The 24637-nt window shown below is 43.6% G+C and overlaps 1 protein-coding gene across 3 annotated transcripts in view; it reads right to left on the bottom strand.

The window, feature by feature from the left end:
• Positions 1-24380, bottom strand: part of AP1G2 (adaptor related protein complex 1 subunit gamma 2) — a 28435-nt gene extending 4055 nt beyond the window's left edge. Inside the window, exons 1-20 of one of the 3 annotated variants that reach the window (XM_033925321.1) lie at positions 24106-24380; positions 22978-23184; positions 18858-18982; positions 17626-17767; positions 16308-16404; positions 15164-15240; positions 14652-14747; positions 14399-14479; positions 14090-14188; positions 13897-13952; positions 13617-13730; positions 13161-13301; positions 12634-12688; positions 10924-11046; positions 9088-9177; positions 8688-8815; positions 8475-8579; positions 6075-6219; positions 4845-4974; positions 843-1006 (exon numbers count right to left, since the gene is read on the bottom strand). In XM_033925321.1, coding sequence (XP_033781212.1) covers positions 843-1006; positions 4845-4974; positions 6075-6219; positions 8475-8579; positions 8688-8815; positions 9088-9177; positions 10924-11046; positions 12634-12688; positions 13161-13301; positions 13617-13730; positions 13897-13952; positions 14090-14188; positions 14399-14479; positions 14652-14747; positions 15164-15240; positions 16308-16404; positions 17626-17767; positions 18858-18982; positions 22978-23178 — 2169 coding nt within the window. In that variant the 5' untranslated portion in view covers positions 23179-23184; positions 24106-24380. Of the gene's footprint in view, positions 1-842; positions 1007-4844; positions 4975-6074; positions 6220-8474; positions 8580-8687; positions 8816-9087; positions 9178-10923; positions 11047-12633; positions 12689-13160; positions 13302-13616; positions 13731-13896; positions 13953-14089; positions 14189-14398; positions 14480-14651; positions 14748-15163; positions 15241-16307; positions 16405-17625; positions 17768-18857; positions 18983-22977; positions 23232-24100 lie in introns of all 3 variants that reach the window. The other 2 variants (XM_033925319.1, XM_033925320.1) reach the window with 2 other exon arrangements.
• Between the last annotated feature and the right edge of the window lie 257 nt (positions 24381-24637).

The following is a 24637-nucleotide window of genomic DNA, read 5'->3' on the forward strand; positions in this document are numbered from 1 at the left end:
ATGGAAAAAAAGAAGTGGTCCAAGGACAGATCCTTGAGGTACATTGACCGAGAGCAGGATAGCGGTGGGGGAGTACAATAGTAGACGGGGACAGCCTTGATACAGCCAGTTTGGCGAAACATATCGGCAGAGGTCCCCAGCTGACAGAGCATCAGCTGAAAAAGATAAGTGCTTCAGCTTGAAATTAAATTATTTAAATAAAGAGAAAAGTAAGAAAGATATGATAAAGGATCGACTGACAAGTTTAGCAGGTCTTCATAAATGAATTAATGAAGAATTGAAGAATTCCTGCACTAACTTCTGAAGATCCTTGAATCAGATATAATGAATGTACTATAATTTGCATGAATTTTGTTGCTAATAATTTATATCTTAGTGCAATTAAAGAATAGAGTGCCGTGATATTTGACTTGATACAATTAAGACACAGCATAACCTCAATTTGGGAGCAACTAAATGTGCATGTTTTGAAGGAGGAAGGGGAAGAGACATGATGCAATATATAGATTTTTTAAATTTAAAATGTAAAATATCTGTTATCCATTAGTTCCAAGTGAGACAGGGAAAAATGCTTGAGTACCTTAATAAATTCATGTAAACCGTTCTGAGATCCCCTGGGAGAACAATATAGAAAACTGAATGAATAAATAAATAAATAATAAATAACTCTGGGAATCTAAGAGATTTTCAGATAAAACATTATAAGTACATGTCATTGGGAAGATCACTTTCTCAGGCTTTCAGACGGGGAGACCCAACCCTCCTATCTCAGTCCTTGATCTGCTATGCTGCAGGAGAGGAGGTGCCCCACTCCTGCTCCCAATCCAAGGGATGCTCCTCACCTTGGGTACTGCAGCCTGGAAGACGAAGTCGGTCACATCAGCAGCTGTGGAGTTGGTGACGGAGGCAGCGATGTTGAGGAGGGCAGGGTTGGTGGCTGCTTTCTGGAAGGTGAAACTAATCTGCAAACCATTTTTATTGTACACAGTGAGAGGAGGGAGCGTGTCTGCCGAGAGAAACAGAAAGCGTGTTTTGTTTCACAGAAAACAAAAAAATGCAAAATGTGGAGATGGCCAGGGAGATAATGATGTCACTGGAGCTACTCTCAAGCCAATAATTTAATGATGACCCTACACAGCTGAGTTTCAGTGAGTGCCTGCGTCAGGGGTCCTTGATTTTCAATGTGAGTAAACTCAATGGGCCACGTCCAGTAAATGGCACCCAAAGACGGGTGCTTTTGAGATCTGAGTGAAGTGCCAGTTCTATAAAGGTCACCTGGCGCTAAGCAACCACTATAGATTAGAACTTAGCGCAGATTCCCATGCTTATACCTGTTGAAACCTGGCGTGAATCCTTGCATCCAACTGGTGGCTATTGGGCGCATAAATTGCACTGAATTTCAGGGAACACCCCTGACCCACCTAGGTAGTGATGCACTATAAAAATGCATGTTATAAAACAGGGCACAGGGCAGATGCATGCAGAACTCCTAATTATTGCCAATTAAATGCCAATCAACTCCAATAATTAAGAACATACGAATTGCCGCGACTGGGTCAGACCCATGATCCATCGTGCCCAGCAGTCCACTCATGCGGCGGCCCTCTGGTCAAAGACCAGCACACCTAATTGACTAATTAGTTTACGTACATCTGGGATCCATGCCCATCTTTGGATGACCTATATAGAATTCAAGGGAATAGGATTGTTACAGTTGTCCAGCTCTTGCCGTGTCCGAATAAGTGGAACTGATGTTTCTGTCGTAGTGCTGTGGCTTTCTACTGCACACCCTGAAGAAAATCACAGTATGATAGCAGAAAAGTTGGCTTCACTTACTCAGACGCGGCAAGACCCGGACAACCGCAACAGTCATGATGCCAACTGCGGGAGCCTAAGAGAACAAATATCCTGAGGAAATGTTTTCATAAACCTTAAGCCATTCATTTAATCAGTTGATCTACCAAGAACACTGCTAGATCAGTGTGCATTGTCTTCACAAATTCACATGTTTGTGGCCACTGAGTATGTGAGAGGCTCAGTGTTTGTGGTTGTGAAACATAAGTGAGTCCCTACTAAAAAATACTATCACGAAAGCACAAAACCTCTACATTCCACAGATAACCAAAGGACGGGAAAATAAAGGCAAAAGAGAACTGGCATGACTTACTAGAGAGGTGAGGGAAGCCATAAAAGGAAAGAAAGACTCCTTTAAAGAATGGAAACGTACGAAAACAACCGAAGCTCGGAACAAACCCAAGGATGAGCAGAAGAAATGTCACAAGGTGGTGAGGGATGCCAAAAAGGACAACGAGGAGAAAATAGCGCAAGAGGCCAAGAACTTCAAGCCCTTCTTTAGATACATAAAAGGAAAAAAACCCGCAAAAGAGGCGGTGGGACCGTTGGATGACCAGGGTAGAAAAGGGTATATCAAGGAAGACAAACAAATTGCTGACAAACTAAATTCCTTCTATGCGTCTGTCTTTACGAAGGAGGACACCGCAACAGTACCAGAAGTAGTGAAAGTGTTCAAAGCAGTAACAGAGGACAGCCTCACTACAGTAGAAGTGGACTTGGACCAGATATACTACCAGATTGACAAAGTTAAAGGTGACAAATCCCCTGGACCTGATGGAATTCACCCGAGAGTCTTAAAAGAACTGAAATTTTCAAAAAATGATCAAGAGGAGAACCGGGCAACTACAGACCTGTGAGTCTTACATCTGTCCTTGGAAAGATGGTTGAAGCACTGATTAAAGATAGCATAGTCTGGCACTTGGACACACACGACCTGATGGGAGCCAGTCAACACGGCTTCAGGGAAGGGAAATCATGTTTGACAAATTTACTTCAATTTTTTGAAACCGTGAACAAACAAATTGATAATGGAGAACCGGTGGACTTCCAAAAAGCGTTCGACAAAGTTCCACATGAAAGGCTTCTCAGGAAACTACAAAGCCATGGAATAGAGGGAGATATACTAAGATGGATAGGCAAATGGCTAGAGAACAGACAACAGAGAGTGGGCATAAATGGGAAGTTCTCAGACTGGGAGAAAGTGACTAGTGGTGCACCCCAGGGCTCGGTACTTGGGCCCATCTTATTTAATATTTTCATAAATGACCTAGAAGAAGGAACATCCAGTGGGATCATCAAGTTTGCTGATGACACAAAGCTATGCCGGGCAATTAGATCGCAGAAGAATAGCGAGGTACTCCAGATTGACTTGTGTCCGTTAGAGAAATGGGCAGAGAAATGGCAGATGAAGTTTAATGTGGAAAAGTGCAAAGTAATGCATTTTGGCAGTAAGAACAAGGAATACGAGTATAGAATGCAGGTGCAACTCTGGGTAAGAGCGAACAAGAAAAGGATCTGGGTGTACTGATAGATAGGACCCTGAAACCATCGGCACAATGTGCGGCAGCGCAAAGAAAGCAAATAGAATCTTAGGCATGATAAAGAAAGGAATCACGAGTAGATCGGAGAAAGTTATAATGCTGCTTTATAGGGCAATGGTCAGACCACATTGGTCTCCCAACCCAAAGAAGGATATAAAACTGCCGGAGAGGGTGCAGAGACGAGCAACGAAGCTAATAAATGGTATAGAGAACTTGGAATATGAGGAACGACTTAAGAAACTGGAACTGTTCTCCCTTGAGAAGAGGAGACTGCGAGGGGATATGATTGAGACTTTCAAAATCCTGAAAGGCATCGACAAAATAGAGCAGGGAAAAAAATTATTTACAATGTCCAACGTGACACGGACAAGAGGACATGGACTGAAGCTAAGGGGGGACAAGTCCAGGACAAATGTCAGGAAGTTCTGCTTCACGCAGCAAGTGGTGGACACCTGGAATGCTCTCCCAGGGGAGGTTATTGCGGAATCCACCGTTCTAGGATTCAAAAGCAAATTAGATGCACATCTCCTTATGAGAGGCATAGAGGGATATGGGTGACTAAAACTACATCAGGTGTACACCTGACTGGGCCTCTGCGTGTGCGGATCACCGGACTCGATGGACCGTAGGTCTGATCTGGAGATGGCAGGTCTTATGTTCTTACTCACATTGAAAATCAAGGATCCCCGATACAGGCACTCGCTGAAACAAGGCTGTTTCAGGTCATCAATAAATTATTAACCTGTTGTGGCTGTAGTAACATCATTATCCGCTTTTTGCTCTTTCATCCTACCACAAGCACATGTAAGGATACACAGTTAAGTATACAGAATACAGAACACACAATGTAAACACAGACAGCATAGGCATAGGAAGTATTGAAGTGCGAAGCTCATTCTTAAGCGATTCCCCTGATGATTCAATCGCGAAACAGGGGCCCTGTTGTGAATCTGACAACCTTACAATCTGGATTTATATAGCGGCGTGAAGAATAGGGCCGCATAAGAGCTGTGTATAAATGTAGCAGCCTGCTATCTTGTTTGACTGCTGATTGGTAAGTGGACTATGCATCTCAAGATAAGTTCCTTTTTGGATTTACACTCTTGATACAAGTTTTGTGAAGTGATAAAAAATATAAACTATTTTGATGTAAAGTATGTGCCTCCTACTTCATATAAAGTTGTTTTGAAGTTAGGTTAGTCCCTTGGATATGCTTATAGTTTTATCCTGGGTGACACTGAGGTCTTTGAGATTATTGTTGGATAGTCCCAGCATCAGCTATTCTGTGTGCTTTAAATGTGTTTTCGATCATTGGTATATTTAGACATTCAACTTGTATGACTATTGGGGGGGGGGGGGGGGGTTTCAAGTAAAACATAGACATGTCAACATATAAAAGATATATTTAACAACACGCACTTAAGCCTACCAGGAAGCTGCATCATTCACCTGGCTTGGACGGTGCTCCCAGAAGATCCAGCAAAGTCGAGTCAGCTGAAAGAACTTCAGGGACCGGCTGAGGTACCGGGACAGGTGAGGAGTTATCCAGTGCTCCCAAGAGGTCCAGAAGATCAGTGACCTGCAGACAGCAAATGCTTCTGAACAATTGTGAAGAATAGAGACACAATGCTGGGAGATAAAGTGTGTCCTGGGTGTGAAGGACGGCACTCCTTACACGTCCTCAATGTGAAGGACGGTATCCTTTGCTCTCTGCTATGAGGAGCACAGGAGTAGTGTAATTATAGAGCGGAACACCGATATTCAAGACAGCCAGGTTTCAAACCCTCTGACACTCCTTGTGACCTTGGGCAAGTCACTTTATCCTCTCTTACCTTAAGAGAAAATTGAGGACCTTAATTTGAGTCATGTGTTTAGTTCAAAACTGGGTCCCATTGAGAAAAATGGTGTGTGCAGTAAAATCACATGTTAAATCTCATTAATGTGCGTTATGCATTAACACACATTAATAAATCTGCTCTTTAGGTTATAAACCCTCTGGCGCCTGCAACTCACTTTGAATATACTTCTGAAAAAGGTGTGAGCTAAATACAAATAAGTGAATTGTATCAATGCTGGGGACAGGAAGGGTAACATAGTAACATAGTAGATGACGGCAGATAAAGACCCGAATGGTCCATCCAGTCTGCCCAATCTGATTCAATTTAAATTCTTTTTTTCTTCTTAGCTATTTCTGGGCAAGAATCCAAAGCTCTACCCGGGACTGTGTTTAGGTTCCAACTACTGAAGTCTCTATTAAAGCTCACTCCAGCTCATCTAAACCATCCCAGCCACTGAAGCCCACCCCAGCCCATCCTCCACTAAACGGCCAAATGCAGACACAGACCGTGCAAGTCTGCCCAGTACTAGCCTTAATTCTTCAGTATTTACTATTATTTTATTTTCTGAAAACTTAGTCTTTATTCTGCCAAGACACAAAAACTGGCTGTACATTAATATGTGAATTCATGAAACAAGAGTATTTGTTTTGAAATTCGTCTTTCTTACACAAAGAACGCATCATGACACAGTAAATTAAGAAGTATGTCATGAAGACGTTGCTGGAAAAAGCAACATCTTCATTTACTATTATTTTCTGATTCTAGATCCTCAGGGTGTCCTGATTTTGAACAATACTGGGGTGTGAGTGTCTCCTGGCTAATGAAGGATTTTGTTTCTCACCTGGCTGGGCTGCGGTGGATCGTTCTGACCTGCAGGATTCTTTTCAATGCTGGCTGCCTCTGTCACTGGGCCCCGCTCTTCCTCCTCTTCATTCTGCCCTGGAAGGGCCTTGTCCAGCAGGGGCATTTTCTCCAGCACTGCCATTCTGTGGATGATAGAGAGTTTGGGCAGGGAAGGAGGGGAGAATGGGAGTGCAGAGGGAGAAGAGGTAGCAAACACCAGCAAGAATGAGAGAGAAGTAGAAGAGGAGATAAAAAGGGGGAAGTGTACAATGTAGAGTTTATTGTTCATTAAAACTTGCTATATGGGCGCCAAAACTGGGGAGGCCACAGGGGCCACCTCCTCCCCAAAGATTGGCAGTCACCGGTTGGTTATGGCTCTACTCCCTCACCTTCAGGGAGCTGTCGTGCAGTATCAACAAGCAGGACTGCCTCGGAACCCTACATTCTACTTCCAAAGGCAGCCTTCGCGTTGATGCTATGTGGCGGTTGCCTGAAGCTTTAAAAGTACAGCACCAGGAGGAGATGGGTAGGAGAGTCAGGAGCTGGTGAGAATAGGGTTTCCCCTAGACCCGCCCCCAGGCCCGCCAGGTTCCACCCATCCCTGCTCTATTACTGCCCCCAATCCCGCCTTAGGGTTCCTTTTACAAAGATGCGTTAGGGCCTTAACGTGCGGAATAGCCGTTACCGCCTCCTCTTGAGCAGGCAGTAGTTTATCGGGTAGCATGTGCTATAGTGCACGCTAATCCAGTGCGTGTTCTAAAAATGCTAGCACACCTTTGTAAAAGGAGCCCTTAGTCTCACCTCAGCCCCCCCCCCCCTGCAATTTAGAGGAGGCTTTTCAAAACCTAAAGTGCCGGGTTTTGAAAAGTTGTCCAAACCCCCAAACATGTCCTCAAAAAGGAGGACATGTCCAGGGAAATCCTGACGTCTTGGAACCCTAGCTGAGAAGTCTTGCCACAGAACTTCGCTGGGGCCTAGGACGGAGCCCCTGGGCCCTCCCCCCCAAACAAAACAGTGTTCTGCTGCCTATGAACGCATAGATCTCTCGTGGTGCACAGACTAGAAACAAATTAAAAACTGAAAAGAACTACTGGGACCTTATGTGCTTTCCCGTGCTTTGAGTTCTCAATCTAAGAGCTTGATGGTTGTTCCCTCTATTCAACTCATATCCAAGGCAACCAGCCATTCTTGGGTCCGTACTCGGGTTTTAGTGTAGCAGGCCCTCAATTATGGAATTCTCTTTCTGAATCGGTTCGTTTTATTTCCACTTACTTAAATTTGGAAAAGCTTATTTTTTTTTAGTAAGGCTATTTAAGATGTGTGATAATTAACTGTGTTGCTTTGTTTTAAATGTATTATGGGGTCTTAGAAGTTATGTATATATATCGCTCCATGGTGCGACCTCATCTGGAGTATTGCGTTCAATTCTGGTCTCCTTATCTCAAGAAAGATATAGTGGCGCTAGAAAAGATTCAAAGAAGAGCGACCAAGATGGTAAAGGGGATGGAACTCCTCTCGTATGAGGCAAGACTAAAATGGTTAGGGGTCTTCAGCTTGGAAAAGAGACGGTTGAGGGGAGATATGATTAAAGTCTACAAAATCCTGAGTGGAGTAAAACGGGTACAAGTGGAGTAAAACGGGTACAAGTGGATCCGTCAAAAATTACAAAGACTAGGGGCCACTCGATGAAGTTACAGGGAAATACTTTTAAAACCAACAGGAGGAAATAATTATTCCCTCAGAGAATAGTTAAGCTCTGGAACACGTTGCCAGAGGATGTGGTAAGAGCGGATAGCGTAGCTGGTTTTAAGAAAGGTTTGGACAAGTTCCTGGAGGAAAAGTCCATAGTCTGTTATTGAGAAAGACATGGGGGAAGCCACTGCTTGCCTTGTATCGGTAGCATGGAACAAGCTTGCTTGTATTTCTGAATTGATTGAATTTGTGCTCTATCCCTATTATAACACAGATGATTAACGATGATAATCGGAGGGAAACAAGATTTTATGTATGTGGTATGGAAACTGCATAGTTGTATGCGGTATATAAATTTTTTAAATAAATAAATGGAATATTGCGACTCCTTGGGTTTTGGCCAGGTACTAGTGACCTGGATTGGCCACCATGAGAACGGACTACTGGGCTTGATGGACCATTGGTCTGATCCAATAAGGCTATTCTTATGTTCTCATATGTTTTTTACTCTGACTTATGAATGCTTTTTATGTAACCCGTATAGAATTTTGGATATAAATGTTTTAAATAAAATAAATACAATAATAAAAGGACAGAATACGCTCATTCCAGACCTAAGCTCTGATTTTAGACTTCCTCTCATCCCTCTTTCAGTCCCAGGAGCCCCCTCCATGATCTCCTTTCCTAGTTTTCATACCAGTCTCACCTTATGTGATCAAATTTCTTGAACAGGGCATTGTACTCCACGGCCCTCTGCTGCAACTCCAGGTCCGAGCAGCTGCCAAAGATAGAGACCACTCTGCGAACGCGGCTGTTGGGGGTGAGCAAAGAGTGATCTTGACTTCCCAGGCATACATACAGATCCCCACCCTGATAATGTGACCGTAGCGGATGATCGCAAGAGAGCTGCTGTACTTACTCAATATTCTCCCGCAGTCTCGTGCTTAATTTCATGATTGCGGTGAGCGCGTAGGCACGAGTGGCGGGCAGCGACATGTGGGAGTGAAGTACCTTCTCGAGTATGTCCAAAACATCATCCTCCAACACCTGCAAACACACACAAAAAAGGCATAATGAAAATCCATCATTGTTGGGTGGGAGAGAGCAAAACGACATTATCCCAGAATCTGATAGAAAGCTTCCACAAATGGGACCCACACCTGCCCCTGAGGGATGCTCTTCATACAAATGCAAGCCACCTCAGAGAGGGAGATTATACAAAGAGAAAAACAGAGCCCCTCCACACATTCTGCTTTGGCAATCTCATTCCACTCTAGAAAGATCACATCATTGTGAGCACGTTCCCTTCCTGTTCTCACCTGGATGGACTGAATTTCTTCACAGTTTCCAGCCAGTAATTGGTCCCCGTATTCCCCAATGCACCAGGTGGCAACCTGCACAAGTGGCTGCTAAAAAAAAAAAAAAGAAAAGACTATGAGATCCGGGTAGGGTTACCAGACCTTTAGGAAAACTCGGGCATGTCTTTTTATGGGAGGCTGTCCGGGTTCCCGGACGGACTTTCCCAAACCCACAGTTTATTAGGGTTTTGGAAAGCCCTGAGCACCAGCCTTGTCTGGAGGGCCTTCAACAAAGCATGCGTGAATGATGTCACATACATCTGCGCATGCTGGAGGTCGGGAGAAAAGAGACAAGGCTTTTGGGCTAGAGGCAGAATGGGCGGGGCCATGGGTCCAGGTTTGTTCATCATTAAATATGGTAACTCTAGCTCTGGGGTCATTCAGAGACCCCCCAGCCCACCTTCCCTGGTATCATGAAACCTTCTCTTTCTTAGCATTTCATCTCACCTGCAGACTGCCCCAAGTTTAAATCGTTCCCATATTTGGGTAAATGCTGCCACCTGCTGGACTTGTGGGCCAATTTTCAAAAAACACACCACTTCCCAGAGCTTCCCATATCTGTCCTCGGTGCCCCACATCAGCTGAGGTTTCAAGAAATCCCCCATGAATATGCATGAAGCACATTTGCATACTCTGGAAAACCAGGATACACTAGTTATGCATTGTAAACCTGACAGCTGTGAGTTTGGAAACCCTGGAGTAAGCTTCAAAGCTTTCAGCTGAGAATTCCTTTAAAGTTAGGATCCTACCTCTAGGTCTATAGATTCATTTGCCTTAATTCAAGAAACTAAATTAGGTGTCTACATTTTTTCAATACCATAATTATGTCCCTTACACTTTTCAGTAACCAAACTCACCAGGAGCAACAATTACTAACTTTTCTACTAATTGACACAAGAGGGCAAGAAACCTTTGGTAAATAGGTGCCTTAAGTTAAACACCAGCCCCCTTACTCTATAACAGCTCACCTAAATTTAAGCTCCATTTATAGACTACTGCTGTACATCGTGAAATCAGTTAGCTTAGCAGGGTTTAAAAAAGGTTTGGATAATTTCCTAAAAGAGAAGTCCATAGGCCATTATTGAGATAGACTTGGGAAAATCCACTGCTCATTCCTAGGATAAGCAGCATAAAATTTGTTTTACTATTTGGGATCTTGCCAGGTACTTGAGACCTGGGTTGGCCACTGCTGGAAATAGGATACTGGGCTTGAAGGACCTTTGGTCTGTCCCATACGGTAGCTCTTATGTGAGCCAAGTCTAGGACAATCAAGCCATTATGACATCACTGATGATGTTGGCTCTTAGGCATTGGTGGAATGAGATATTATGACATCACAATCTCAGCTCTGGAATGTTACTACTCTTTGGTTTTCTGCCAGGTACTTGGGACCTGGATTGACCACTGTTGGAAACAAGATACTGGGCTTGATGGACCTTCGGTCTGTCCCAGTACGGTGGCTCTTATGTAACTTTTCCATTAAAGAATTTGAGACTTTTCAAATTACATAGCTTGTTCCTCCTGGCTCAGTTTTTTATTGGTTATTTGGCATTTACTGTACTGCCTTTAGAAAGACACTCTCACCCAATCCGTTTCTGTTTTGGAAGCATAACCCTGGTCTCTGTCTCTCCCTGCTCAATACCTTATTACACTCCCCATGCGCCATTCCTGCACTGGAAGTTCATCCTTATGACCTGCTCCTACAAATCTCAGCTCGACATCCTGTTAAGTTCTCCCTGTCCCCTATTCCTGCAGTGGACACCTAGGATAGGTCTCAGCTTGGTCTTCTCCTTGTACCTGTGAAATATCCATCACCAAGGCACTGTACAGTTTCTGGACTGTGTATGCATGGAGCTCACTAGCACTGCTGATGAGGTGGATAAGGTTAGCAACAGCATCATCGCGAACGTAGCCGCCAGCCTGGAAGACACAGAAAAGGAAAGGGGCAAGGCAAACAGGTCCGTCAATGAACATACAGGGAGATATGTGCATATAAAAACAAACCCACCAAACTGTAATGCAACACTTTAGACAAAGGAGGGCACCAATACTCCATGGATTATTTTATTTGCTACCTGTTGATATCTGGACCACAGCCTTCACTGTTTTCGAAAGTGCTGACCTCCAGGGCAGAATGTCCAGATAACAGTTTACTGACCTGATTGGGTAGGTGTTTGTTTTGTGGGTGCTGAACAGCTCTAGAATTCACTGAATACTATCCAACCAGGTCAGTAAACTGTTATCTGGACATGGTAAGGTTACCATATGGCTCCAGAAAAAGGAGGGACAAATTGAGACATCTGGGTTTTACATCCATTACTTTCAATTGACATAAAACCCAGATGACTCAATCTGTCCTCCTTACTTCTTTTGCTTTCAATGGAAGTAAAACCTGGATGTCTAAATCCGTATTCCTGTTTTTGGAGCCAAATGGTAACCCTAGGCAGAATTAGGCTCAGATTTTCACAGTCAGCACTTGTCTAGGTACCGGAATCGAATATTCAGTTGGGTCAACCAGTGCTACATAACTGGGTAGAAGCTTCTCCTGTCCAGTTAGATAATGTTCAACATTGGGTTTGAATACCTGAATAAATTCATGTAAGCTGTTCTCGTCTCCCTTGGGAGAATGGTATAGAAAACTAAATGAATAAATAAGGGAATGGGGACTTGTATACTGCCTTTTGTGGCTTTGGCATTCAAAGCTGTCATTCAAAGTGGTGGGCACTGGGGATTAAGTGACTTGCCCAGGGTCACAAGAAGCAGCACTGGGATTTGATCTCACAACCTCTGGGTGCAGAGGCAGCAGCTCTACCAGTGAGGTTGAGATATTTATTCCTTGTAAGGGGTCGATATTCAAAGCAATTTAACTTGTCAGAAATGGCTCCTTAAATGGACTTGGACCTTTGGCTATAATTTATTAAAAATTTCCTTGACAGAAGCAAGTTCAATAGTACAAACTCTATCCGCATATATCATAAGAGGACCCAATACGGGCCGTGTTTCACCAAACACACCTTCCTCAGGGATCCTAGGGTATGAATATCAAAAGATGTCTAAATGTATTTGAGTACTGTAGATAAATGGGGTCAAAAAGATGTGAACTACGAATGAAGAAGTCATGTGCACATGTGATAGGTGGAAAAGGCATGAATTAAAAGTGTGAATAACACCTCAAGGTGTCCCAATTGACAAATTGTGAATTATGAGAATTTGTGCATGCTAATTGTTATGTGGTTGGTGAACTCTTTGGCCTGGAGAGAAGGGTGCGGATGGTGGGAGAAGGGGATAAGGGATGGTTTAGTGGGGATCGGAATAAAAGGGAATGGAAGTGATGGAAAAAGGTCTTTGCTCTGCTCCAGACACACAGTTTACAATAAAGGCCATGCAGAGCAGGAAGCACGAGGGAAAATCTAAAAAGGTTTTTAAGAGATGAACAACAGAACTGGAGCCTATCTAATATGGTCCACGTCAGCCAACCCAATATGAAGAAAAGAGGGAAGAGCCCACCTTAGTCAGAACCTCCATAATGGTGTCAATGTGCCAGCGCTTGGATGGGGCGTACCTGAGAGGGGGAAGAGAGGAGAATGGAGAGTCATTGAAAGGGAGCTTACAGTAACCCACTCCTCACTTCAGCACAGCCAGCGCTCCCCATCATCCCCTCAACCTCCGTAAGTCAGCACTCCTTCCCCATCCCCTCCACCTCTCTAGGCCATCGCTCCCCCACCATTCCCTCCATCTCTCCCAGCCATCACTCTCCCTCCATCTCTCACAACCAGCACTCCTCTGTCATCCCCTCCACCTCTCCCAGCCAGCACTTCCCCACCATCCCCTCCACCTCCCTAGGCCATCACTCTCCCACCATTCCCTCCACCTCTCACAACCAGCACTTCCCCACCAGGACTCCTCCAGCGCTCCTCTTGTGTTCATCTAGAGCTCCTCAGCTACTCCCTATATCTCCCCAACTCCAGAGCATCTTCTACTGAAAAATACAGGGACCCAAAGGATAGCATGATAGTGAGTGTACATCTCTTTACTTTTCGGCAGCTAGGAAGATTCCAGAAGTGCAATCAGACTTAATCTCCGGCACACAGCGCTCCAAGAATTGCTGAAGCTCTTTCATCATTCCTCGCACGTTGGAGGCATTCACTAGTGCAAAGCTGAGCTCAAGGGACCTCCTGTAAGATATAAATGATGTGGAGAGACAGCCAGCACTGAATCCTACTCCCACCGCCAATCTATCTTCCAATCCCTTCTTCCTGTAATACTTTGGCAAATCACTTTATATTCTGTTGTTTCATGTTCACACTCAAGATTTTAAGCGTTCTGGGGCAGGGACTTAACGTATCCGCAAAAATAAGTTGCAACTTGCCTAGAGCTGAACTTGGAAATGCTGTTTTAAGATAGAAAATATATGATTAAAATATTATGATGTGCCATGCTCTGTCTTGGATGTTGAGGCATCTCAATGGGCCACTTTGTAAATGTCTCACCTGTTGACAGATGCATCAGGGTCCTTGAGACAGTCTACAATGGTACTTCGGTGTCTTTGTACAGCTGTGTGATCCGTCTGCACAAGCTTCAGGAGGGAGGTGAGTGCCACATACCTGAGAGAAAGAGAGAGAGGGAAAGGGTGGTGAGAAGAGTACAGTCTCACCCTCAATTAATAGCAAGTTTTAACAATATTAATAAAGGAGAAGCTGCAACCCAAGTGCAGCCATAAGAAGCAAAAAAACTATCCCCTCTCCACAACCACCTTCTGTCATCCCCTACCTGATATTTTTATCATTGTTCAGCAGGAACCGGCCCAAAATATTCACTGCCAGAACCTGTAAGGAAAGACAGAGAGCAAAGTGAGTCAGCCAAGGGGAGGAACAGAAACAGAAAATAAAAATCAGAGATAAGACAGACAGACAGAGTTCCAGGGAGTACAAGTGGGGTACGATCTCTCCAGTACTCTCCTCACCCGAAGTCCACTGGCGGATTTGATGTCCATGATGGTCAAGACAGTCTCGTACAGAATTGCATTCCCAGCATTTCGATTTGTGTCTGTATTTGTGGCCACCTGCAGAGAAAAGATGTGAACCATCCTGTGAAGAAAGCGCCAAATTCCTCTGTACATGTCCTACTCTCTGTCCCCAAAAATCCCTCCTGCCATCACTCTAGTCTGCCTCCCTCCATCACTCCTTTCCCCATCTCTCACTAGCTCACTCTCTCCCTCCCTTCTTTCCTCTCTCATATCTTTCATGCAGTCGCCCCCTCCCACCCCAGTTACCTGTGCTAAGGTGTCATTCATCACATCACTACTGGCTTCATCATTCTGACCCAAAATCCTCAGGAGGCGCAGGATCTGAACCTAGGAAGGAGAAGAAGCAGTGAGGCTTCTGGCAGGGATGAACACATGTGCCCAGAGATGCATGTAGAGAAACATGTTAACACACAGCTTTACAACACCTCCTCCACACAAACAAACTTTGCAGAGAGAGAGGGGGAGGGAGAGTCAGGGCAGACAAAGCCGGTCCACTGACCTGTAGAAAAGGATCGCTGACTCCTGATACACTGTGCTCTGGAGAATATCCTGACATCACAATGTTTTTTAACTTCTGTACAAGCTGTGGTACCAGCTGTAGATATTGGAGGATTGGGGGGTGGGGGGAGTGGAAGGGAACAAGAAGGGGCAGAAGTTGTCAATTATTACTGCTTTTCACAGTAAATTAACACAAAGTCACCTTTCAGATCCTGACCTAGCCATAACCTATCTACATACGCCCCTCTAATCCCGACCTATAACCCAATCAACCAGCTGCAACCTCCAGTCCTGACCCCAACCATATCAACTCCCTGAGGCCAAAAGAAGGTCCTCTAACTCTACCTCCGTCTCACTACCATGACCTCCTGACCTTAACCTCAACCAGCCATTGTTGGACTTGTAAGGAGAGGCACCGTGACTCCTCCATTCCTGAAGGCTTTGCAGGAATTCAACATCAGACCTGTAGGATCCTGTGGGAGGAGGGAGGGAGAATGAGGGGCTACCTCTTACCTTTCGTAACTTTGGCAGGACACTTGGACTACACTGGCAGATCTCCATCATGAGCAAAGCAGTCCCATGTAATACACCTGCAAACAACGACAGTTTGGAGGGAGAGAGACAGAAGCAAATAAGGACATTATGGCACACCTAGTTCATGTCCATTTTCCCTCCCACTGCAGCACATAAAAACCTGATGGCATATAAAGGCCCATGGCCCATCATCGTCCCATCCACTGAATTCTTTCTTTTTCTCTGCCATGTCCAACATCTCTGCTTCTCTCCCACTATCTAAACAAAAGAATGGCAAAGCTGATGTCACAATACAATACAAGGGATTTTATTGAAAAGTTCCTTTGGGAAGTTCCAACTAGGATCATGGTTTCAGTTCTCACTGAGAGTTCCTTGACATGTTTCTTTAGAAGTTTGGCTGTCAGTACTTCTTTCAGTACGTTCCTAAAGGTCTTTTTCAAGACTACCTAAAATATAGATACCAATGTAATATCCTGTTATCAGTTTGGTATGTCCCCTGAGGAAGGCAGTGTTCTGCTGAAACCAGGATCCTAGTTGGGACTTCTCATAAGAACTTTCAATAAAATCCCTTGTGTTGTAATGTGACATCGGCTTTGCCTTTCTTTTGTTTTGCTTCTTGCTGTGCTGTGCTGGGCTGTGCTCTTTTTCTGTTGAGTCTCTTCTCACTATCCACTATCTCTTTCCCCCTCTTTTGTCTCCTGGGTCAAACATCTCTCTCTTCCACCATAATTTTTAACACTTCTTCCTCTCTCCTCATGCACTCTTATTCCTAGGGCTATGGCGGAATATTAAAAAAAGTTTTGTAATGTAATGTAATGACTCCCAACTTGCCCTGGAAGGTCAGCTACTGGAAGAAAGAAGTGTGGAAGAACCAAAACAGCTCTGTCGACAGAGGTCTGTCTATTCTCTCCACCTCCTGTACACACTTTACCTGCCACTTCCTCATCTAATGGTTTTCCTCTGCAGTGAAAATCACATGGAATATAGGGTCTGGGTCTATCCCTGGTGACCCCACAGCAGGACATAGGCTCTGGGATCTATCCCTGGAGACCCTGCAACAGGGCACAGGGTCTATCTCCAGAGACCCTACAGGTCTGAGGACTGCACACCCTGGTTTACGTACCATGGTTCCTCTCTGTTAGCAACTGTTTGCAAGCTGGCAGAAACATCTCAATCAGATCTGGAACCTTCCGGACGATGTGGACAGCACAGAGTACTGCCTAAGATCAGGAAAAAGGGGGCGAAGAGAAGACAGGATTATATATATATAAACACAGGCAGAAGAGATTCATTAATTGCGAGATAACTGGGCTTATCTTCCCTTTCAGCTCATGCAATATAACAGAACAATTATCACCTGTTTTTTGTTTGTTTGGTTTTTTTTTTAAACTTTGTATGTGTTTTTGAGATATAAATAAAACCATAAACTTAGATTATCACAAACGTGTAGCATCCTACACTGCATATCACTGTCTTATTGTGCCTCTACTGACTGTCCCTGTGTGAACCTGGATTGGTCACCCTATTGGCTTGTCGCTCACTCTCCCCAGCTGTGACTGCTCTCCTTCCTATTTTAGAAGGTGTTTGGCATCTTGGCTTAGGTAATGTGTGGAATAGTAAGTGGGGTTACCAGACGTCCGGATTTCCCCGGACATGTCCTTCTTTTGAGGACATGTCCTGGGATCCAGATGGCTTTTCAAAACCTGGCACTTTGTCCGGGTTTTTAAAAGCTGTGTCGGGCAGGGAGAAAATCCGCGCATGCATGGCAGTCACGCGATGACATCATCATGTAGCGTCCACGCATGCGCGGACTTCCTCCCTGCCTGACAAGAGCAGGCAGTGGGGGCAGGGCTATGGTGGGCTTGGGGGCAGGATTAGGGTGTAAGGCCTGGGGGGTGGGGCTAGGGATCCGGATTTTCCTAAAGGAAAATCTGGCAATCTTATGGGGGGGCAGTCCACCCCGGGTGCAGTTTTCCTAAGGGAGCAGCACCCCTCTTCCTCTCCGCCCCCCCCCCCCCGCTCCTCTCCTTGCTGCATGTGCCCCTTGCCTTTCCCCGTACCTTTTTTACTTCCCCGGCGCTAGGCTGCTGCCTGCATTGGCTTTGGGGCTGTCTCTGACATTACTTACGGGAACCACGCCTAGGAAGTGAAGTCAAAGGTTGAGCCAATACCAACATGAGCATGCTGCTCATTCCAAAGAAGTTAAAATAGCACAGGGTAAGGGAAGGGGGTGCTTGCGCAGCAGAGGGGGTAGGGGAGGGGCGCCATTCACCCTTACTATGTCACTGAATGTGTATATGGACTCTTGAGCTCCAGTGATGGCTGTGCATCTCCGTGGCATCCATGTGGTTATTCTTACTGCCCATGAAACAATGGGCAAAGTATGACTTCACCGACTCCCAGTCAAACGCTTTTGATAGAAAGTGCCAGAGGAGTGAGACCTTTTTCTTGAGGTAGGAGTTTGAAGTCTGTAGGAGGTGTTCCACTTCGCTGGCCAGATCGCGACACATCTCAGACGATCCCATGCATCCCAAAGTGCAGAGAGCCAGGCCCTGGATTTGCTGGACACTGCTGTTCAAGTCCCTGTGAGGAATAATATAGGCCAAGATCCCTTAGTGTTCCTGATACTAAGACAGTTTCAAGAAATTGGGGCACTGCACTCTCTCTAAATCTACTCTGTATATGGAGTGAGGTGGCCTAGTGGTTAGACTAGAGCAGTGAGTTATGAACTAGAATGTTCAAGGTTCAAATCCTGCTTTGGCTATTGATGCTCCCTATATCCATGGCAAGTCACTATCTTCCACTTAGACTGTAAGCTTTTTGGGACAGAGACATATCACCCTTACATAGTCCAGTATTATCATTCTAGCCAGTCATTGCTTCTCTAGCCCTTCATCAATACCATGCTCTACAGTCATCTCTGTCATTGATCGCCTATCTCTTCATTGACTGTCTGAAATCTATAACTTACGCTACATCATATGCCCATCATGTTTGCATCCACCTCGTCACCTATCATTTGCCCATTTTATTATCTCTCATTCAAATGGCTGTCTCTATTATGCAATAGCCCCCTCCATTCCATATAACCTCCCTTCACTCATCATCCTGCCGAGCCATCTCTTCATCTCTTGGCCATCCTTATTCCACCTATTTAGCATCCCCCACTTCGTCATGACTCCCATTATTGATCTACCACTACTGTCCTTCATCGCTTTATCCCACTTCTCTCCATCCTGCTCTGCATCTATCTTACCCATTATTCACCTATCACCTCTGCCCTTCAACCTTCCCTCTTCTTTCCATTTCTCATCCTCAATCATCTCACCCACCTATATCAGTCTTCATCTGTGGTTCCACCATCCTTCTCTTCATTATTCATTAATCATCTCATCATCACTCATCGACTTTTGATCCTTCTTTACACATCTTTCTCTTTCATCTCTGCATTCCAATCTACATTCATCTCTCACCCATGTCTATCATTCATCTCCTATTATCCATCACCTCTTCATTATTGATTTGTCTGTTTCTTCATCCAGCTTGTTGTCTCTTAATTCTCTTTCAATCATCAATCTATTACTAATTTGTGATTCTGCCTTCCATATTATTAAATTAGCCTTCTTTCCATCCATTTCATTGATCAATCCATCTATACCATCATCTTTCTTACGTTTTGATGCTATTGGTGATGAGAAGATGAGCGTCTTGCCTCTCATCCAATAGCAACATAGCTCCAAGATAGCCAATCCGTTTGTCTGTAAATTTTGGAGATGCAATCAACTTGAGGCACTCCATCTGGAAGAGAAGCAAGAAGAGGGAAGAAGAAGAGAAAAGAACCTTCTATGATGAAACCTAAAATTAACTATCAGAAAGGCAGCAGAAAAACTAATGATGAAATTTTTTCATCAAAGTTATCCCAGTTCTATTACCATGAAGATAAAGACATATTCACAGGGGAAGGGTGCTACATAGCTGATTGGCTGGCACTAATCAATAAGACCTTTGAAATATTAGATCCATCTTCCAATCAGCAATATTTCTGAGACACACAAAAATCCACTGTTTGCTTTTCTACCAATGGGAATGGTGAAAGCAATATCACTGTTTCAAACATATGGGGCAAACACGTTCTGCAGGACTCCCAGGGAATATGAGATTTGACAATTATGCTTGCAAACTCTTCCTAGAAAAAGTGCTACATATCTCACTGCTGAATATCACTAAGGTCATCTTCAAAGTACCGCCCTTGGGAAGCTATGCACCGATGCCAGTGCCTAGTCTATCCTTCAAAGCAATTTTTCTGGAATGCCCATCAGAGCTGTTGTCATATTACCCTTGATGTCCTGAATGTCATCAAAATGTCTTCCTTTCAATATTTCCTGAATTGTTTAAGACCAGGATGACCACTTATTTACCAAATAGATCTCTGCATTCTGAAAACTCAGCCTTATTAAAAACAAACACCAATCCAAAATATGTTGAGACCAGTAAAATGACCTTCTGCTGTGCGGGGGTTAAATTGTGGAACTCACTTGTCAGTCAGTTACGAAAATGCTGTTTTAGAAAATTCCTCCAAACGCAGTTATTTGTAAATGGATTTTTCTAGATACTGATCCCTTATGATTGTTTTTTGCTGAATAATTTTTATATGATTCCTTGTATAAGCCTGGTGTGGCTTTCATTCTTCTATAGTCAACCTTCTGAGGATTATTTGTTTTACTGAATTATGTATGTAAAGATATGTAAACTGTTTAGGTTTAAAACGGTATAGAAATTTTTAAAATAAATAATCATACAATTTATTACTTGCCAAACAGAAAGGTTTCACAAAAAGAATTGGGGGAAAAGAATGGTCAGGAGACTCAGATTGATTTTGAAAATGTGTCCGTACTTCTTGAACAAACTTTAACAGCTGACACTGAAAGAGTTACTCTTTTGGTGTCTTTTGTTTTTGAACAGGACGCTAATATGATTTTGAAATTATATTTTAAGAACTCTTAGAAATTGTTTGGGGGTCAGAAAATATAATTATACCCTGATGTTTCTAAAACCACTCAGGAACGAAGAAAGGATTTTCTCTCTTTACATCAAGAGACAATCAAGTTAGGTGTTACATTCCTTCTTGGTATCCCTGTAAGTACCTGGTTAGGTACTTGGGTGTCAAATATACATTTTTTTCTCCAGAACATCTGAAGCAGTTCATGAGGATCCAGTGTATTCATCCTTCTCCTGCATCCCAGTCATTTCTTTAGATGATTCAGGCATCTTCAAGGTGATGAGTAGAAAAGTTGTAATGGAGAGCTGTAGAAAATCCGATCGATGGGAACGGGTGGAAACTAAAGACTGGGGATTAGGGGGAAGCAGGGGGAAATGGGTAGGGCTCGGGCATGCCCAGTGGGGCCCGGGCACTGCATGTGCTCAGAGAAAAAAAAAAAATAAAATCTCTCTGAGCTATTGGAGAGTTTATCCGCAAATTGGGAGCTGTTGGGACAACACCCATATGTGGCTGACTCATCCTGCTTGTCCTAGGAGAAACATTTTTTTCTTCAGAACATCTGAAGCAGTTCCTAGATATCAAGAAGATCATCAAGGAATGATTAAAAAGGGACTTTTTGAATAATCCAGTCGTCAAGTCACACTAAGCTTTTTCCTTAAATGGCATGCATTTAATTTCTCCTTGTAATATATATTGACTGCCCCTACTGTTATTAAGGTCTAAGAAAGGGGATTAAGATTTGGTTATATTGTAAGAAATTTTATTTTTTTTCTTGAAATTATTTTCCTTCTCTGTGTTTCATACAGCAAGATGTATTCTCGTCAATTTTATTTGAAGGTTATAAATAAATAAATAATCTTCGGGTAAAGAAAAAAGTCATTGGAGGTCAGATCAGGTTAGCAAGGAGGGTGTTCTAATACAGTTATTTGTTTTCTGGCTAAAAACTCCCTGATGCATTGTTGTAATGCAAGAGCCATGAGTTGATGGCAGAAAGTTCAGGTCAATTTCATCTAACTTTTTCACGCAGCCTTTTCAGTACTTCCAAATAGTAAACTTGGTTAACTGTTTGTCCAGGTGGTACAAATTCATAATGAACAATCCTTCTGATATCAAAAAAGGTTAGCAACATTGTTTTGACTCTAGATTTGGACTGAAGAATTGACTGACTTCCATTGTGCACTTTGACGATTCATCACCAGTGCTAACACCATCCAAAACATCGTTTTGCCTCTCCAAAAGGTCTTGGCAAACTTCAACTCTCCTTTGCTTTTGTTCATCGGTGAGCTCCTTTGGGACAATTTTTGCACACACCTTTCTCATGCCAAGATTTTCCTGTTTCTCTATCGATGTTTACTTGGTCTGCTATGCTTCTCACAGTTAGCCAATGATTTTGACACACAATTCGACAAATTTTTGCAATATTTTTGTCAATTTGAGTGTTCCCCAATTTATCTCAAGTAACACAAAAGAGAAGAAAAGATTTCCTGATATATAGACCAAGGGTTCAAGCCTTCAAGTGAATTTCATTTTCTAAATCTGTACTTGAAAATTCACTAAAGAAAAATGTATTAGTCCAATAAAATGGTATCTTATTCCTCCCCCCCCCTCTTTTTGGCCCCCTTTTATGAATCCGTATTAGGCTTTTTATCACCAGCCACGACGATATTAGCACCAACGCTCATAGGAATTCTACGAATGCCGGAGCTTTTACTGCCACGGCCAGCGACAAAAAAGCCTAACGTGGCTTCATAAAAGGCGGGGAGGGGTTATGAAGCCACTTTAGTGTTTATCACCAGTTCTTGCGAGATTGGAGGGCGAGAAGGAGGGGCGCAGTGCCTATACACCGCTGGACCACCAGGGATGCGAGAACAGGTACACTGGGGGGGGGGGGGGGGGGAGGTAAAAAAACTGTTAGTATCGGCCGGGACGAGAGGGATACCTCCTGTCCCGGCCTACCAGAGGCCTGTATCAAGTCTGGGAGGGGGTTGGGTGATGATCCAAATATAGGACAAGACCCCCATTTTGGGGCCTTTTTTTGACCCATAAATCTCGTCCTATATTCGAGTGTATACGGTACTTTTTCACATGGTTCAGTGCAGGACCTTAAGCATGCATTGATACTCAAGGCTTTGAGCATGCAGATGTGCTCAAGGCCCTGCACCAGCCAAATGCCATAACTGTGAGGAGAGGTAAGAAGAGAGATCCTGTCATTGGGGGGAGGGCAGTGAAGAAGAAAACCCAGTATTGAATGTCATTTCTGGGGATAATTTCACTCCTGGAGGCAATTCTTTTAATACTGTGCACATGGCACTTGTATCTATGAGAAATTCAACTGGATAATCATTCACTTTAATGTTTACAAAGAGCAATGTTGGTTACCAAGGGGGATCAGGGTGAAGAAGAGACATTTTGCTTCCATTAATAGTCCACCCTAGACTTCAAAAACCTCAGTTTCTAATAGCCCAAGCGATTATTACAGGGAATATAGAATTAATCATAAAGTCTTGAAAGAGGGAGCATTTTGTTCTGCCTTGCATATACCATACCATACTATATAGTTTCTTATATCCCACAATTCTCAACAAGGAACCATTGCAGCTTACAATAAGATTGGGATCAGTTATTACATTAGCAATTATATTCTAGAGAGTGGGGTCCACATCTGGAGAGAGTACCGGGTAGAGCTTTGGATTCTTGCCCAGAAATAGCTAAGAAGAAAAAATTTAAATTGAATCAGGTTGGGCAGACTGGATGGACCATTCGGATCTTTATCTGCCGTCATCTACTATGTTACCTGTCCAAAGTGGGCCGGGTAGCCCAGCATGTGCATGTAGAGCAGCTTTGCCACATTACGATGACGGTACAGTCCGTCCTCTTCACGGAAGAAGGTGCGGATGTCAGCGCACTCCTTCTGAATGATATCTCGCTCCTGTGCCTGCGTCTTGGCTGTGCGGATCATTCGGATCAGTTCTTGAACCTTCAGTGGGGGAAGCATGGCGCTCTAAGACGGACACAGAGTCAGGGGAGGGAGATGGGAATGAGGCAGAACTGAAACACAAAAATATAACACATGGAACTCTTCAACTGTTCCAGATTCTAGGGCCACAATACACAGATCAAACAACACTGAAATTCAAGTTTCAAGTGTTATTAAAATTTTGATGCATTGCAATATCTTAATTTCAAAGTGATTTACAATTAAAAACAGGGGTCTTAAAATACGACAAAAACAGACATTACAAACTTGCACCTAAGGGAAATGGGAAGAACTACAATAAGCATAGTAAAGAGGACATGAGCTTGATAAAAATATGCCTGATGGAGTCTCATCAAGGTCTAAGAATAAAGGGAGAACTAAGGATTCTTTGATTTCTAGAGGCCTAAAAAAAAAAAGGAATCAGTAAGTTCTGCAAAACGAAGAAGCAAGGAAATGCCATGCATAAATTATGTCTCAAAGGCATCCTTATACAGCCAGCATTTTAACAATCCTTTAAATTTAATGAGTGATTTTTCGTCTCATTTTGCATTTCTTATCTGCTAGCAAATGAGAATTTCAGCGCTTTAGTGTTGTTTGATCTGTTGATTGTTATACATTGAACAACACAGCACACAGAAAACTTTCTCCAGGCATATCAGGTCCTAGAGCTAATGCATAATACACAGACATGCTGTGTTCTAGAGCTATATGCAAAACATACTGGCAGAACACTCTCCAGGCATGCCAGGTTCTAGGGCTACATACATATATATATACTATATAAACACAAAGAAGTGTTTCTCTCTCAGGTTCAGCCAGGTAATAGTTTTCTTGTAAAAAGGGGAGCCTGAAGTCTGGAAACAGTTGAGCTGGGAAAGAGGACAGGTATTGACTTACCTAAACATGGACATGCTGAAAGAGGGGACAGAACGCAGCTCACCTCACCTGTGTCTATATTATACAGCTGAGATGATGATCCCGACAGCAGCCAGCAGAGAACTTCCCGGCTCTCTTGTTGCTGGCCTGTGATCTCCCCTCTCTCCTGTGAAAGGCTTCCAGTATGACTGTTTCTTGCAGCGGCTGCGGCCTGGCTCTCAGCACTTCCTGTAGTTCAGTTAGCTCAGTTCAGCCTAGCCCTGCCCTGCTTACCTGGCCAGGTTCCCTAGCCTCTGAACTGCAGGCTTCCTAGTCCACACTCCCCTCCACTGGCACAAATGGGAACTGCATCAACCAGGAAAGATAAAGAGTCCGCAATGTACTTTGATACTAACAAACATTTTTATATACTGTATATTTTTTTCTCTTTTAACGTTTTTTAACTACTTTATATAGTAGTCTGGCTAAAAAAGCCTACCGTGGCTTCATAAAAGGGGGGGGGGGGGGGAGGTTATGAAGCCACGTTAGAGTTTTTTTTAATCACTGGCCTCGGCGATATTATGATTATTGAGAGCTTCTATACCACTACTAATGACTGGGG

This window comes from Geotrypetes seraphini, chromosome 16, assembly GCF_902459505.1.
Source record: "Geotrypetes seraphini chromosome 16, aGeoSer1.1, whole genome shotgun sequence".
Classification (NCBI taxonomy): domain Eukaryota; kingdom Metazoa; phylum Chordata; class Amphibia; order Gymnophiona; family Dermophiidae; genus Geotrypetes; species Geotrypetes seraphini.